The 15257-nt window shown below is 43.4% G+C and overlaps 2 protein-coding genes across 9 annotated transcripts in view; both read left to right on the top strand.

Annotated features, from left to right (window-relative positions):
• LOC143173221 (NAD-dependent malic enzyme, mitochondrial-like) overlaps positions 1–5941 on the top strand; it is a 33479-nt gene extending 27538 nt beyond the window's left edge. For 2 of the 3 annotated variants that reach the window (XM_076363418.1, XM_076363419.1), the window contains exons 13-16: positions 1744–1846; positions 2490–2560; positions 3273–3371; positions 3754–5941. In XM_076363418.1, the coding sequence (XP_076219533.1) occupies positions 1744–1846; positions 2490–2560; positions 3273–3371; positions 3754–3903 (423 nt within the window). In that variant the 3' untranslated portion in view covers positions 3904–5941. The remainder of the gene's footprint in view (positions 1–1743; positions 1847–2489; positions 2561–3272; positions 3372–3753) is intronic. The other variant, XR_012997491.1, reaches the window with a different exon arrangement.
• A 3636-nt stretch (positions 5942–9577) lies between these two features.
• LOC143173222 (zinc phosphodiesterase ELAC protein 1-like) lies at positions 9578–14799 on the top strand. Of its 6 annotated transcripts, none has more exons than XM_076363424.1 (5): positions 9704–10062; positions 10208–10530; positions 11143–11321; positions 12717–13184; positions 13808–14799. In XM_076363424.1, exons 3-5 carry the CDS (start codon positions 11165–11167, stop codon positions 14269–14271), a joined length of 1089 nt encoding a protein of 362 aa, XP_076219539.1. In that variant the 5' UTR covers positions 9704–10062; positions 10208–10530; positions 11143–11164; the 3' UTR covers positions 14272–14799. The 6 variants fall into 6 exon arrangements, with proteins under 6 accessions (XP_076219541.1, XP_076219540.1, XP_076219539.1 ...); XM_076363421.1 differs by having other exon boundaries at positions 9704–10067; positions 10208–10269; XM_076363420.1 differs by having other exon boundaries at positions 9704–10067.
• Positions 14800–15257: the final 458 nt, after the last annotated feature.

Below are 15257 nucleotides of genomic sequence, written 5' to 3'. Positions count from 1 at the left end.
GCTGTGGTAACATGTCTTCACTGAAGTAGCTGTGTGAGCATAGTGCTATTTAAAAAGTTTGTGCCAAATGGAGAGAGGATCTTTTGGCTTTTTTCCTGTATTGGATCCATATGTCCTTTTATTCATGATTTTCCATAAGTTATGATTTATAGATGGGTTATTTGGACCATTAAATATTACTTGTCAGTAAATGAACGGGTGTAATTTTGTTCCAGTCCTTATTAATAAATTTTGTAATGTTTCTGGCTCTTTAGACCTTTCTCCATATCTAATGTTTGTTTTCATCATGCTCTTTAGTTCTCTGAAATGTACTCAATTTACCTATAGTTTGCCCTTGAAAATGTATGATATTTTCCCTTCAAGATACAGTAATTACCTACAAAATCCTCTCTGACGTTACTTACTTCGTTGTTTAACTAACAAAGTTTGTCAGGCCATTAGGGATCAGAGCTGTCAGCCCCATGTGTCTCCTGGCCTCAGGAATAGCCCAATCCTGGCTGGTGTGAAATCTTAGGCTAAACTAGGAAGTCAGTAAGGAAGCGAAGGTATCATCACTAACCTTCTATTCCTTATTCTTTTTCCACTAGATGGCACCTGCAAAAAGCCTGACACAGTGCCCTCTGCCATTGTGTATTGTGTGGGCTTTTGTTGTGTTTTAATTTTCATTTTCGTTGTCTTTTGGTCCTGTCCTCAAATACATCCATATGTTTTGCTCCCTACACAAAAAAGCTATGGTCATGGGTGTGCCCTAACATTCAAACATAGTTCCCGAGTCTTTAGCTTCTTTGGTAATTTGTTCTCAAAGGTAGTAGTCCTGGGGAGCCTTAAATATTTTAAAGTAACGTTATTAAACCTGTTACTCAAAAGAAAGTCAAGATTTTTTTGCTTACAGGGGTTTTACTGCTTGAGGAAAGGGTCATTTATCTGGAGGGTATATTTCACGCTCCAAACTCTGGATTTGTTTTAATACTTCATGCTGATTAAAATCCTTTTCAAAGGAAGGATAAGCAAACTGCACTATTCGCTCTTCTCAGAGCTCTCAGCAATAAAAGTATGATACAGCAGTCCCTCCCTTCACCCTCCCACCCATCAGTAAACAAGTGACCTTTTGTTACCGTACTTCTATTTCAGTCTCCTTTTGGAAGTGGCCATTATTCAGCTGTCTTTGTACAGTCCCTACTGCGGTGGGTCCTGGCTTGTGGCCATGGTTCCTGATAGATGGTTATGGTTATAATAATGGTTAACACACAAGTACTTTATTTTGTGTGTGAGTAGTTCCTCTAAGTCATTGCTGTCTTAAAGAACAATGAATGATAAAACAAATAGATTGCTTCCATTCCTTAGAAGGTTGCACAATTCAATGTGTGTGCTTGCCTCTTGCTTTCCAGATGTTTGCTGCAGAAACATCGCATGTTCTGCAGCTGCAGAAACATGCAGATGCTTACTGATGCTTGTATCTCTTCCAGGCCTGACTGGAAAGGGTGGGTTTGGTTGTTGTCATTCTGGGATTGTAGAAACTGAGTCAGCAAGGGATTTAAGTAATGTGCTTGAATCCAGTTGCATTCAGTAGGGCCGTTTGCCTTTTTGCATTTGGCTGTGTGCTCGAGTACCTTCCTGACCCAGTCCTAGAGCTGGCTGGGAGCTGTAGGACTCTGGTGTCCCTGTATTTCATAATGACTGTATTGCTCCATACTGTTGGCTCTTCAGAAGCTGCCTGACTGTGATTATTCCTCTGTTTAACAGGGCCGTTGCTTGTTTGCCAGTGGCAGTCCCTTCGAGCTGGTGACTCTGAAAGATGGAAGAACCTTCAAACCAGGCCAAGGAAACAACGCTTATATTTTTCCAGGTAATAAATAAAATTGTCTTCTTTTAATCTTGAAGACTAGGCTATTAGCAGCTCTTCTTGGGTTCCCTTGCTACACTAGGCACAGTTAGTGAAGCAGCGTGAAGAAGTGTTACCAGCATTTAAAGCTGAGAACTCAGTCAGAAGAATGAACGAAAGAAAATCAGTTAAGGATGGATGTTAGGCATGTGCAGCTACGTATGCGACATGCACACAGTGAGCTCACCCAACTGGGTATTTCTAAAACAAAAGGGTCTTACTAAAGGCTTTGAAAGCTGCTGCATTATGGGTTCTTCTGCTTGTTTTGGGGGGGGAAGGAGAAAATAAGTGTCAATACGCTCCTCTTGAAGTTATGCCTGCACAAGTGAGGGTACAAAAGAAGCACTAGGGATATTTCTCTGCCTTTCCCCTTCTCTCCCTTTTCTCCCTGAGCTGCTAAGCTCTAACCCCTTGTCAGCTCTAACCCCTTGTCAAAAGCCACCTATTATGGTAAATGACTAGCACACATGGTAATAGTTTTGCAAATGTGTGTAGAAAGCTATGGGAAGATTTTTAAAAATAACATTCTAGATGACTCGCAGCTTCTCGGCAGCAGGCTGCATATTTTAAAATGATGTGGCCCTAATTGGCAATAATTTTATTGTAGGCGTGGCTCTCGCTGTGATCCTCAGCAGTGTTCGACATATTAGTGATAAGGTTTTCCTAGAGGCTGCTAAGGTAAGTGTGGAAGCAGAGTAGGCTGTGGCTTCTGACATGATGGTGGATGACGTGATGGGCAATTTCTCAAATCTTGCTGAAACTCTATGGTTTCCTGTTTGATTTCTGTTGGTTTTATCCCTCCCCAACGGGAAAAAAATGGATTTTGATCAAACAAAATTGTGAAAAATATCAGCTTCCATTGCAACTTTAATTTTTTCATCCAAACACCCAAATAAGAAATCTGTCCATGTGTAAATTGCCTCCCAGCCTCGTAGGTCTGGCAGGAGGCCTGCCTCCTCATCCTGCCCCGCTCTGGGTTCCAGAGCTGGCGGTGTGGTCAGGGATGCACGTGGCCCCCAGGCTCCCATCCTCTCCTGCCTTTCCACTCTGGAGCAGGAGCACCTACCACATTGAGTAGCCAGCGCATCAACTGGCCAAACAGTTCTGCAGGCATGTTGTGTTCTTACAGCTTCCATGGTTATGGGTAGTTCAGCCTCCAAAAAAACCAGGATCTTACTTTGCTAAATGCTTACAAGCAGAATTTGCTGATATGGGCACAGATGGCAGGGTTGATCTTTAGGAATTTTGAGATTTTGACTGCCTTATTCTAGTGCTTTGGGAGCACTCTAGTAGTAAGAACACAGCAACTTGTTTCTCCCAAGTGTTTTTAACATGTTATTGATCCCATTTGGGGTGCAGTAAATAGAACTTGTTTGTTTTTCTAACTCAGGCATTGACAGAACAGTTGACCGATGAAGAACTTGCACAAGGAAGACTTTATCCTCCACTGTCTAATATCAGGGAAGTTTCTATTTATATTGCTGTCAAGGTGAGTATGAAGCATAAAAGCGGACTGTACTAAAAGTGTTTTATGTGTGCATTAACTTGCTGAATTGCACAGTATGACCCTTGAACACTAGGTGCTTGGGCAGAAGATACCCAGTTCTTTGTGCCTTTAATAAGAGCCACTTATAAAAACCTTGGGTTTGCTGGATGCTTCAGTTTGGCAGCGATGATGGGCCAAAATTATGGTCCTTTGATTCCCGAAATTAAGATTTCAGATCCCTGGTAAGGCATTCAGGAATTGTAAAAAGACTTTGGTGTTTGTCTTTATCCAGTTTGTGAGCCCTAAACATATTGCAGCGGAAGCGTGGATGTTATGTGAATGTCGTAAAAGGCACAAACTGCATGGTTTTTCCATAACTTTTCAGGTTATGGAATTTTTGTACGCAAACAACATGGCTTTCCATTACCCTGAACCTGCTGACAAGAACCGTTACATTCGATCAAAGGTTTGGACCTACGAATACGAATCCTTCATGCCAGATGTGTATGACTGGCCTGAATCTAAGGTTCACTAATGTATCAGAAGATCGCACTCCTCAGGCAGTATCTTCTACTCTGCAGGGATCCCTTTTTCAGACCAATTTAAATCATGATCTTTGAGTCCTGTAATTTATTTTCGCTCATTTTGTTGTCTTTTTTTCCCTTCTACCCTGTTTTTCACTTGATGTAGATTTCTCCCCACTCTCCCAAGTACCTGATAAACTGTATGGATGATGGCATCCGTCACAGGAATGAGAGAGCTCTCCAAAATTAATTTAAATAATGACATTGCATTTCTAGCTTACAACCCGCACCACACTAAAGAATTCCATTAATGATGTTTTAGCTGAGTGCGTTTGACGAACTATAGCTCTCTCATCACTGCTGATTTCCAGGATGATTTATTTCTGCTTTTAATAATCAGTCTTCTAATTGTCCGAGTGTTGTCACACTGCATTATCTATGACATCACCAGAGAGCATTTGTCCAAAAAAAAAAAAAAAAAAAAGGACAGCTTAAGACAAATTTAACAGTCTAATGGGCTTTCTGTTTTGGCTGACGTTTAAAGACGCCCACGTCCAGACTTCCTTGTGGCATTGGCTGCTCTGTTTCTCTGAAACAGAGTGCTTTGAGGAGCAGCATGGTGTGCACATGTGGAAGCTGCAGCGATGTTTGTATTTCGTGTTTTCATCGTTGTGTGAAATCCATTATCAGGAAAAATGTGAACTAGTTAAAATTATCCTTGGAAAGCCAGAAAATAATATTAATGACTTAACAGCTTTTAAAAACAAAGCTATGCTGTTGCGTAATAAGTTTTACCACATAAAGGCAGGATCTGAAGTAATTTATGGAAATCTTTTAGAGATTTTACAAGGAGATTTTCTGCAGTGGACTCCAAGGTGATGTACCAAAGGATTTTTTGTTTCATTTGTTAATTTTTTCAAGGTTCTGTTTCTTCTAAGCTAAATTGTTGTCTCCCTTGCATACCCTTGTTCTCACAAAAAGACTTGTGTGTGATGTTTTCATGACATCGCTGACTGAAAAACTCCTGAGTGGACTCACTTGCCACTTCGAACAAAGCCCCCACCCGCAGCTGGTGAAGCTGCAACAGAAAGCGTTACAGGCAGCTATCGACACGCACATTTACAGAAGTTTGACTGAATGTTTCTTGTGGTCTCAGTCCAGTATATTCAGTTCAGTTTGAATACAGGACTAAAAAGATCTAATGCTCTGAAGCTCTAAGTTGATCACTTCATCTTCTTCACTCCGTTTACAGGTTTAATTTGTCAGGTTTTTTGTGTAAAAACAAAAATTGCAAGTTGAATTTTTCCTTGTGATGAGTGGTACTGCACATTTGATACAGATACCACAATGTGCATTCCTTTTCATTTTGTTCATAGCAGGTTTGAGTGCCCTCCATTACTTTTTATTAGCAGGCAAGGACACACGGCGATAGTTACAGTCTGCGACTTCTCTAAATCTGGTCTCCGGAACAAGAACAATGGTATGTCAGGAACAGAAATAAAGATAACATGCTGTTCCATAGTTTGCCGCATCAAGGCAAAAAAGGACAAAAATAAACAAATAGATAGATGTAAAAGGGCTATACTGCCAAACTTGAAGCCGGAACCCAAAGAGATGAAGTAAAGCTTGCTTAGGATTTACCCATGGCAAGCACCTCTCTCATATCCTCATTTATATTGGAAAATGCAGTCTCCACAGAATAGGTCCAAAATAGAACAGGGAAAATAATCTCCGTACCCCCCTGGACATGGTCTCTGTCGCTTGCTACCTAGTACCTGATTTTAAGATTACGTTCATGTATTAGATAAAAAGAACAGTAAACTTTGGGAAGGCTTTACCTAAGTGAGGAAAGAAGACTGATTATATAAACACAGAAAATAGTGATGTGGGGAAAAAATGCGTATTCAAACTGCGGTAAAGTGCTGTCTGGTGGGGCTCGAAATGCTACATTGCCAAGTTGGGCAACGTACGTGGTTTGCAATTTGTATATGTAAGTGTATGTACAAAAAAGACCAACACACACATATGATGTTTTTACAGAGAATGCTTTTTTTCATCTATTTTTGCTATGCCTGGTTTTTATTGTATTTAAATTTGTGATCTTACTGAAAAATTATTTATTTAGTGTACAAATTATTTTTACCTTCTGAAAATTCAACTCTAGCTGAAGCCTGTTGCAGTGTGTCAGCAGAGTTCTGCATCATTAGATTCAAGTATATTGGGAACGCACACTTCCTCACTTCTGCCAACATACTAATTAGGCAGACGAGTTACAAAAATATCCCATGCACTGATCTTGTGTCCCGGCTGAGAACAATCACAGAGGCAGGGCAGTCGGTCCGTAATCATAACTCTGTCTTACAAAATAAAGATCTGCATCCATGTATTCAGTCTGATTATTTTTTTTTTCAGGCAAGAAGTGCGGTTATGGTTCATAATCAGTGGGCATTGATAGTACTCAGGAAAACCTGGCGCTTGGGAAAATAGCATTACCTGCGCGCAGCGGGAGTCTTGCTTTGGGCAAGAGTGGTTTCGGTTCCCAAAGAGAGCTACCGTGCAGGAAATTCACAGCGGTTGCTGTCAAGCCGAGGGAAGATGCCCGTTTCGTGAAGTGCAGTCCTTTCCCTTCCTGGCACGGGCTCCCTGCTGTCTTTAAGCAGATGCCAAGAGGCATTGTTCAGAACTGGCCAGCAGTGGGATTTTCCCAAGTACAGATGTTCCTGCATGATTTTTTTTGAAATCCCACTGCACAGGTGAGGAAAAAACCAGTCTTTAACCGACTCAGAGGCTCCAGTTACAATGCAGCCCTGCCCTGATGGGGCTGGAGATGTGTCGGAGCTCTAGAGTAGAGAAGGCCTGACTGTGTCTCTCTAACCTGTCCCAGTTCCGGCAGCTAAGTGGTACCGGTTAGATTTCATCTATGCATACGCACCCGTGGACGTTGTTTAATCAGGTTCTGTGGATCATCTATAGCTTGCAATATAGACACGGTGGAATTTTACCTTTAATGTATAGCCATTGTTTTCGGTTAGCAACAGGTAACATGTCAGCTCACAAAGTTTTAAGTGCATTTCACTCTCCCTTTCATCTTTTTCAGATTTTTTTGTTTTATAAAATATATAGATTTATCTTTGGGTTTGTGTATTCTTCAGATCTAATTAATCTTTGAATTAATTACAACTGCTAATCTTGCCGCTTAGTGAGGAACCACAGTATCCTTTTTCGTATTCTACTTAACCTGATTTTTTTCTATTTGCTGGCTTATTCAAAAGCATTTACCGATCTGTATCTATACAGAAAATTCTCTTATGCAGTGTGCAGAAGATGCGTTTTGTAATGCTACATAGCGTAAGTTAAGCTTATACTGTCACCTAAAGGATGACTAGTGTTCTAGCTCTTCACACAGCCTGGTGACTTTTGCCCTCTGAATGGTATAGAAGTCTGTCTTTCATGTCTCTTCTGTGAGGATACTATTCTGGATGTACAGAACACTTCCGAGAGGATCAGAGACTCCCACTAAGGTCAGTAGCTCGGTCTTTTCCAGGGCTGGTCCAAGACTTGCTTCCTTAAAATCGACAGGAGCCGGACTGAGCCTCTTGGCAGCAATATACAGAAATGTCTAGGGGAGGAGAAGAAAGGTAGCTAAGGGAGCGCAGCCTTTTGTTATGAAATATGTGTGATCGTGTTCAAAGATGTTACGAAGGTTTGTGTGTTCCTGAAGCGTATGCCCGCATGCCAACAATTGACGTGTAGAGGAAGACTAATAAAATAATGTGTCTGACAGATTTTAAAACCCAAATGTGGCTCCTCGCGTAAGTTCTTGGTTACGTTTGTGAACAGTGATGTTTCATGATGTTGTGTTTGTCTTCCAAGTGTAAAACAAAGCGACACTTCACACGCCAGATCAGTGTTTAACAAGTTTCCTGTGGTAGGTGTGTGTCTTTCTACTGTTTGGGTTTTTTTTTTCCAGCATGCTGTTTTGCAGGAGCGGGTAAAGTAACCCTTTGTCACATTCCTCTGGTGGTAACTGTGAAGATAATGAAAAACTAAAAGGTGTGTCATTTAGCGGCCCTATTTAGTGACTACTCCTGTGGGAGAGTGGGGATCTCTGTTGTACAGCTACAACTGTGAATTTTAGTTCAGCTGACTCTGGGCCTAAGTAAATCCAAGTTGTCGTCTTTCATTTGCGCTGGGTCTTCTTGACTTCAAAGGTGCAGATTTAAGCACCTCTGTCATTCAGATAAAGGCATCTACGAGATTGTCAGATTGGACTGTAAGAACAGTACAGTTTGGACTCCTGTTCTGTCTCAGCTATAAGTGCTATTCCTAAGTTTAAGAAAACCACTGTCGTTTTTGGACTCTTTTTAAGATGATGCGTACTGCTGTCCCATTTCATAACAGCCGTACGTAATAGGCAGGGACTGGTGTTACATTGAATACTGGAGCAAGGAGAAAATCTAGAGCAAAGCTCTAATTGCACCCACTTGACAGCTGAATTTGAGCAATGTTATTCAGCTGCCGCTGGTGAAGGGGCATCTAATTCTGTAGGGATCTACCTTGACCTACCTACCTACTCCCGAAATACACATTACCATGGTGTCGGAAAGCCTGCAGGTGTTCTTGGTGAACCGCGAGGAAAATTCAGCACGCTTTAGACCTCTGCTTCCTGCCCTCGCTTCCCGAATGGCAGCACGCGGTGAGGATGCAGCTTACTCGTGCCTTCTCCGGAGGAACGTGTGCGAACAGCTAGATGGTACGTGGGGAATCCGGTGGCACGGTGGACCATGGCTACAGCTCGTGTAAAAAGCGCTCTCGCATCAGACGTTTTGCTTGCGGTGCAGGAACCCCGTGGTGTGCGTTTATATTCCCCGTACGCAAAGTGGGCGCTGGATTGAACTGAACTCTCCGAGTACCTTTGACTTTGACTTATCCGTCCTTTAAGTAGTTCCTTTCTAATGAAAATAAAAATATTTTTAGGACTACACAAACATAGTAAGATGGCCAGTTTGTCAAGAAATAAAATGTCAAAATAATTTACATTTATTTCTATCTTAAACATATCTACCTTACGCAAATAAACCGAGGTCTACTGGAGTGCTTGTGGGAACAGTTCCTGCCTAGCTGTCCGGGCTTGGCTTTACCCGGGAGGGTCGTTGCTCAGCTGAAACTAAAATTGTATTTAAATGTGAACCGATTGGGTTTTTTTTTTCTCCATTATAATGTTGTAACTCTCTTGAAATGCGTGTTCTGGTCTTCTATTTTTCTTAGTAAAATGCATTCCCTTTGCCTAAATTGCATTTGATTTTGGTTTATTCTGACAAAATAATGCTTGACCTATACCGCATTGGGACGCGATTGCCTAAATCACCGATGCTTTTTTTTTTTCCCTTTTCTCCCTTGCAAATGATCAGCCGACACAACCGGTGCTTGGGCTGTAGGTAAAGCAGTTACAATGTGATCTCAAAACTGGTTTTCGGAGACTCCCGGCTGTTTGACAGCGCTTTACAAAGGACCCCTTCAAGAGGGGGGCAGGAGGAGCTGCGGCCCTATTTTAACCCGACTCTGAGAGGGGGCCGGCGGCCTCTCCCGCCAGAGCGGGGCCCCGCCCGCCCTTCCCGGCCTGCAGCGCTGCCTGGGAGGGCGCGGAGGCGGCGGGGCCGGGGCGGGCCGCGCAGCGCGGGCTCCGCCTGCCGCCGCCCGGGGGAGGTAGGCAGGCAGGCGGGCCGGGGAGCCGGGCCTGCGCGTTAGGCGTTTTCTTGACTAAACCCTGCCGTCCCCGGAACCGCGTTCGCTCGCCGCGGCGTCGCGGCCTCGTCCTTCCCGCCAGCCCCTCTCCCGCCACGGGCCGTTCCCCGCGAGCGCCCTGGGGGAGCGGCGGAGGGCCGCGGCCCGGGGCGGGGGGGTGGAGGCGGCGGCAGGGCGAGGCCCGGCGCGGCCGTGAGTGCGGGTGGTCGGGCAGTCGTGAGGTGTTTCAGGAGAGGTTAGACCTCGGCAGGTCTCGGCGGTAGGGCTGGCCCCGCGTCCCAGCCCACGGACACAAATTCGCGGCGTAAGGCCCGAGGCCGGTTCAGCTGAGAAACTGTTAATCTGCTTTTACACTGAGGAAAAGGAAGCAAAACGGGTTTTTCTGCCTTTCGGGGGTGTGATGGACGTTTATCCTGCCCCCCAAGGTCAGGTAATTACATGTTGCCCCTCGGTGTGCTTGGGAGGACCCTGCTAGCACACCAGGGAGGAGGACTGCTTTCCTTTGGAAAGCTGTGGCAGCTCCTCTAAAAGCAACTAAACCTGAGAAATGGTGATTGTTTTGCTTGAAAGGTATCTGAAGCCGTTGAGGCGCCTGGAGTTTGAAATGAGGTGGAAATACGTCTGACAACGAGGTAGGAACTCAGTCTGGGAAGACTAAGGCTGGAGGAAGCACACCCCGTAAGGCGGGACGGCGCCGGAGTCGTGCACGTGGAAGTTCTGCTCCTAACGCAGCTTTCCAAAGCTTGTCCTGCTCCTGCAGACCGGCCGGGCTCCTCAGCTGGGCAATATAGCGTGGATGCATAAACAGCTGGGGTGTGGCAGCTGATTGTATAGGTCCTGCTGCTGCAGTAGGTGTCCCGTGATCTGTCACACAGCCTTCAGGCTACGTAAAGGTTTGGTAGTATTTAATTTTTCACTTAGCACTGATAAGAAGTAAACCATCGATCGCTCTCAAGGACGCCCGTCGCAAAGGCAAAGTGAATCAGGTCGCTCCTGCCTCTTGCGGTCTCTGAAGTTGTTGTGAGGGGAGCGAATCTTTCCCCTCTGCCTTGCTGGGCTGTCCGCTCCTGACGTCCAGAAACGGCATTTAAATGTCAGCAGTGGCTGTTTGGTGTTAGTCATTCTGAAAAGGCTTTTAGAGGAAAGCGCAGGCAGGAAAATCCAAAGTTTAAATAAAGCGAAGAAGAAGGCAGAATAGTGGGCTTAAAGACTGGAGCATTTCCAACTGGCTAGGGCTGTTTCTTTAGGTAGTGAACAAAGGTCGTGTCTTAAGTTTGGGCTGCGTGTTTGCAACCTTGCATTGACATAAAAAGGAAATCTGCTGCTTGTAAATACTGCGTTGTCTGAAAGTCATATCCTACTCCAGGGAGGTTTTATTTTTATTTTTTAAGGGAAGGGGAGTTTGATCCTCACGCTAAAGTACATAGGATGCCTTCATTTAAAGCAGAAAAGTTTCTTTCCCAGCATAAATACATATGTTCAGCAGCTCAAAATCTCTCTTTCAGGTGGCATACCGACATACTTAAAATGTCGATGGATATAACTTTCCTCGGCACAGGCTCGGCATATCCCTCTCCAACAAGAGGAGCATCGGCGTTAGTGCTTCGCAGGGAAGGAGAGTGCTGGCTCTTCGACTGCGGAGAGGGAACTCAAACACAATTCATGAAGAGCCATCTCAAAGCAGGTTTGTGCTGTTGAAAGGTATTGTGATGAGGGAAGGGGGAAGGTTTCATGAGATCTAAACAAAATACTTTGTCCTCGCGCTCATGGTATTTGAATGCATGCTAAACATGCAGGAGCGTCTGAAGGTGCTGCGTATGGGTGGCAGTTGCTGAACCTGCTGTGCAGTAATCCTTGATTGCCCTGTGGTAAAGAATTGCGTTCGAGAACCAAACTCTCCTGAATTAATTTCTTGGGCTTTGTAATTTCAAACGGGGGCCACAGACCGGCTTTAAACTGGCACGGTTTGTATTTGTCTGAAGACAGCTCTAGACAATACCTGCTGTGAGTCTTCCTGTCTATAAATGTTGTGCTTTTGTTTTCAAGTAAAGTTGTGTGTATTCATGGTAACTTTTACATTTTGGCAAATAAAGTAGAAGCCAGACTTGCCTTCAGTAGCTGTGCTTTTGCAGTCTACAGCGGCAAGAGCAGACTTCAGACACTCAAGTTATAAAGATGGGTTTATCAATTATAAACAGAAAACCAACCTCCTGCTCCCCCAAAGTCTGAAGCTATCGGGGGATTTAATGACCAATTGAATAGACTTAATTTTTACTAAATTTACTGATTTTTGCTAAATTGTTCTTAAAACAAGGAGATTGTGTCCTTCCTACTGCTCGGTCCTAACAGATGCCTTATCGCGAGGAAGCGGGAACTCGGCTAGCAGAGGAGACTGAGGCAGCATGATTAAAATACACGTGTCTGTAGTGAGAGAAAATTCTGGGCTTTTTTTAATCTAGCAGGAGCAGGGCCCGGTGCCTGAGAGCTGGAGTGAGACAAACTCAGGCGCGAAACAAAGCCCAAATCTTTAAGTGCAATTTTTCATCTGTTAGAAACAAATCAGTCGGGAACCGTGGGGTTCTTGCCTTTTAAAAAAACTTTGAAATCCAAACTGGGTGCTTTTTTTTTTTTTTTTTTTTAAATTATGTTCATTTCGTGCGCTAGATTCAAAACGAGGAACAACAGAAATTCCACTTTATGTTTCTCATTAGTCTACAGTTTCCACGTGATGTATGAAAGCACAACCACTTTCCAGCACTTCTTTGCATTTTAATATGGCAGATGTTACCAGTCGATGGTAGCACACTTGTTTAGAAGCAACTAAAACTCTTGCTTCGGCAGCCTTTTCTTGACAAATCAAGCCAAAATAAACCCTGTGTGGAAATTTATCGCTGCTGTGGAAAAAAAATACCTTGTGGTTTGGGATTTATTTCTTAAACACTGGTTTTATTTTCATTTCCCTCCTTCCTTATTTCCTACTTCTTGCCAAAAAGTGATTATTTCTGAGTTGTTACGGTGTTCATCTATTCTCCTGTCTCTTTCTGGTTTGTTTTTCTTTTCCTGTTGTTCTAATCAATAGGCAGAGTTACCAAGATTTTCATAACTCATCTTCACGGTGACCACTTTTTTGGACTTCCTGGCCTGCTGTGTACACTTAGCCTCCAAAGTAGCCCTGACCCAAACAAACCACCTGTTGATATTTATGGGCCATTAGGACTGCGAAACTTCATACGGAGGAGCATGGAGCTTTCCCACTCGCAACTTCTCTTTCCCTACACTGTTCATGAACTGGTACCCACACGGGACCAGTGCCCCGCGGAAGAATTTAAAGAGTTTTCTTGCTTGGACGGAGATGAGGTGTCTCCCCAGGGAGCACAAGGGAGAATACTCCAGCTGGATCCAGTAGAAAACTCTTACTTGCTGGTTGAGGATGAGCAGCTAGTTCTGAAAGCATTTCGCCTATTTCACCGCATTCCTTCCTTTGGCTTTGTGGTGGAAGAGAAGCCCCGGACCGGTAAACTCAATGTACAGAAACTGAAAGACCTTGGTAACTACTTTGACTTATTTTTCCTCTTTTTAATTTTTTAAATGCCTAAATGCATGTGTTCAAGCTGAGTAGTGACTCCCGATTTTCAGCAAATGTAACAAAATCGGGTTCACAGGCAGCTGAAATCTTTTCATGACCACTTTTCTAGGGGTTCTAGCAAATTAGAGCTGCTGTATCTCTCTGTAATCCGTTTTAATTCAATTTTCCATTTTCTATTAAAGACATTTTCATACTTCATACCAATGGAGCAGTCTGAATTGGTGTGTAACACTAGGGCCGATTAATATTGCAGACCATTCTCATACTGGGAAGAGCAAACAAGTTCAGATGTTAAAGTTTAAAAAGCACAACGTGGCTTTCAGGGAAATGTATGGCCAGTGTATTTGCATAACTTTATTGACTTTAATATGAAGAATATAGCTTTTCTTCAAACTCACTTCCTGCTAACGTTACAAGCTCTTTATTTGTATGAAGTATGTGAAATATCAATTGCTATTTATATTGAGGTTGTATTTTTTCAGTGAGACAGCTCTATATATAGCGTATCTCTTCTTAAGCAATTTTTTTTTTTAAACCTGACACTCATCATAATACTTACGGACTCTTTTGCCTTTATTTACCAGGAGTTCAACCAGGTCCTTTATATGGGAAACTGAAGGATGGAACAGCAATCGTTCTAGAAAACGGAGTAACGATTTCTCCTTCAGACGTCTTAGAAGACCCTATTCCTGGAAGAAAGATTTGCATTTTGGGGGATTGTTCAGGGGTGGTTGGAGATGCGGCCACGAAGCTTTGCTGTGAAGCAGATGTACTGATACATGAAGCCACGTTGGACGATACCCAAGAGGAAAAGGCCAGGGAGCATGGTCACAGCACTCCAAAAATGGCATCAGAATTTGCAAAATTGTGTAAAGTGAAGAAACTGGTTTTGACTCACTTCAGTCAGCAGTATAAACCAGCTGCTCAGAGAGGCGAGGGAGACACGGACATCGCCGAACTGAAGAGACAGGCAGAGTCAGTGTTAGATGGTCAAGAAGTTACACTAGCTGAGGATTTTATGACAATAGAAATTCCAATGAAAAAATAAAAATAGTAGCGTTAGCAAGCTCTGTATGAAGACATGAAGTAGGATGGTGTTGGATAGCACTTAAAAATAACGGTGGGGTTTCTGGTATCCAAATTAGTTCTTTCCCGTGGCACGCAGAGAACCGTTGCAAACTGGAGAGAGTACCGGGTACAGTTAGCATTGCTTTTCTAAAGCAAGAAAAAAGGATACTCAAACATCTGGAACTTGGAATAAATTCGTAAGCGATGGTTTGGGACACCTAGCCTCCCCAGAAACCCAATGTGCAGGCTGGTGCGAGTCTTCACAGCCCAGGGGTTTTCCTTGGACCACGGATTCCTAGAGCAGAGCACTGGATCGTTTGGCTTAATACAGCCCTCGGGAAGGCTTGTGTTCTGCGCCAGAATTGAAGATAACTTGCCTGTTACAAGCTTTTGAATAACATCTACTTCAAACTTGTATACAGTATTTTGTAACTTGTAAGTATTTTGTTACCCGATTTCTGTGTAAGAGGACTATTATACTGAAACTAATAAAGTATTTATAACTCTGCCAAGTGTTTGTAACTGGGGGTGTTGCTACGCTCAAGTTGAGGAGCTCTTATGGTTCTCCCTTTGCATATGAAGCTTTCTCATAAACAAATACAGTTTAGGCTTCCTGTCAGAAGTGAATCACTCTTAACAATTTGATTCATTTAAAGCTCTGAAGTGTGAGCCCTAAGTTTGCCTACTTACTTCCTGCATCAGTGAAGTTTGGGAAGTATGCTCTGGAAGTCTGTAGGCAGATGACAAGTAGTCTTTCCTAAAGTGTTCCTCCAAGTGCATTTTCAAAGACAAGTTATCCTGATAAAAGCATATTTCTCTTTGTAGAAATACCCCTACGGGAGGAATTTCACCGATGCGTAGCTCAGTCTGTTTCTGCAATGACTTCATTCTTTCAGTTAAGGGACATGTAGGCCAACTTTACCTCCTTTCCTTCCCTCCTCAAACCAAACTACAAGTTGGGAGTTT

Source organism: Aptenodytes patagonicus, chromosome Z (assembly GCF_965638725.1).
Source record: "Aptenodytes patagonicus chromosome Z, bAptPat1.pri.cur, whole genome shotgun sequence".
Classification (NCBI taxonomy): Eukaryota; Metazoa; Chordata; class Aves; order Sphenisciformes; family Spheniscidae; genus Aptenodytes; species Aptenodytes patagonicus.
This window is presented reverse-complemented; position numbering and strand designations above follow the sequence as displayed.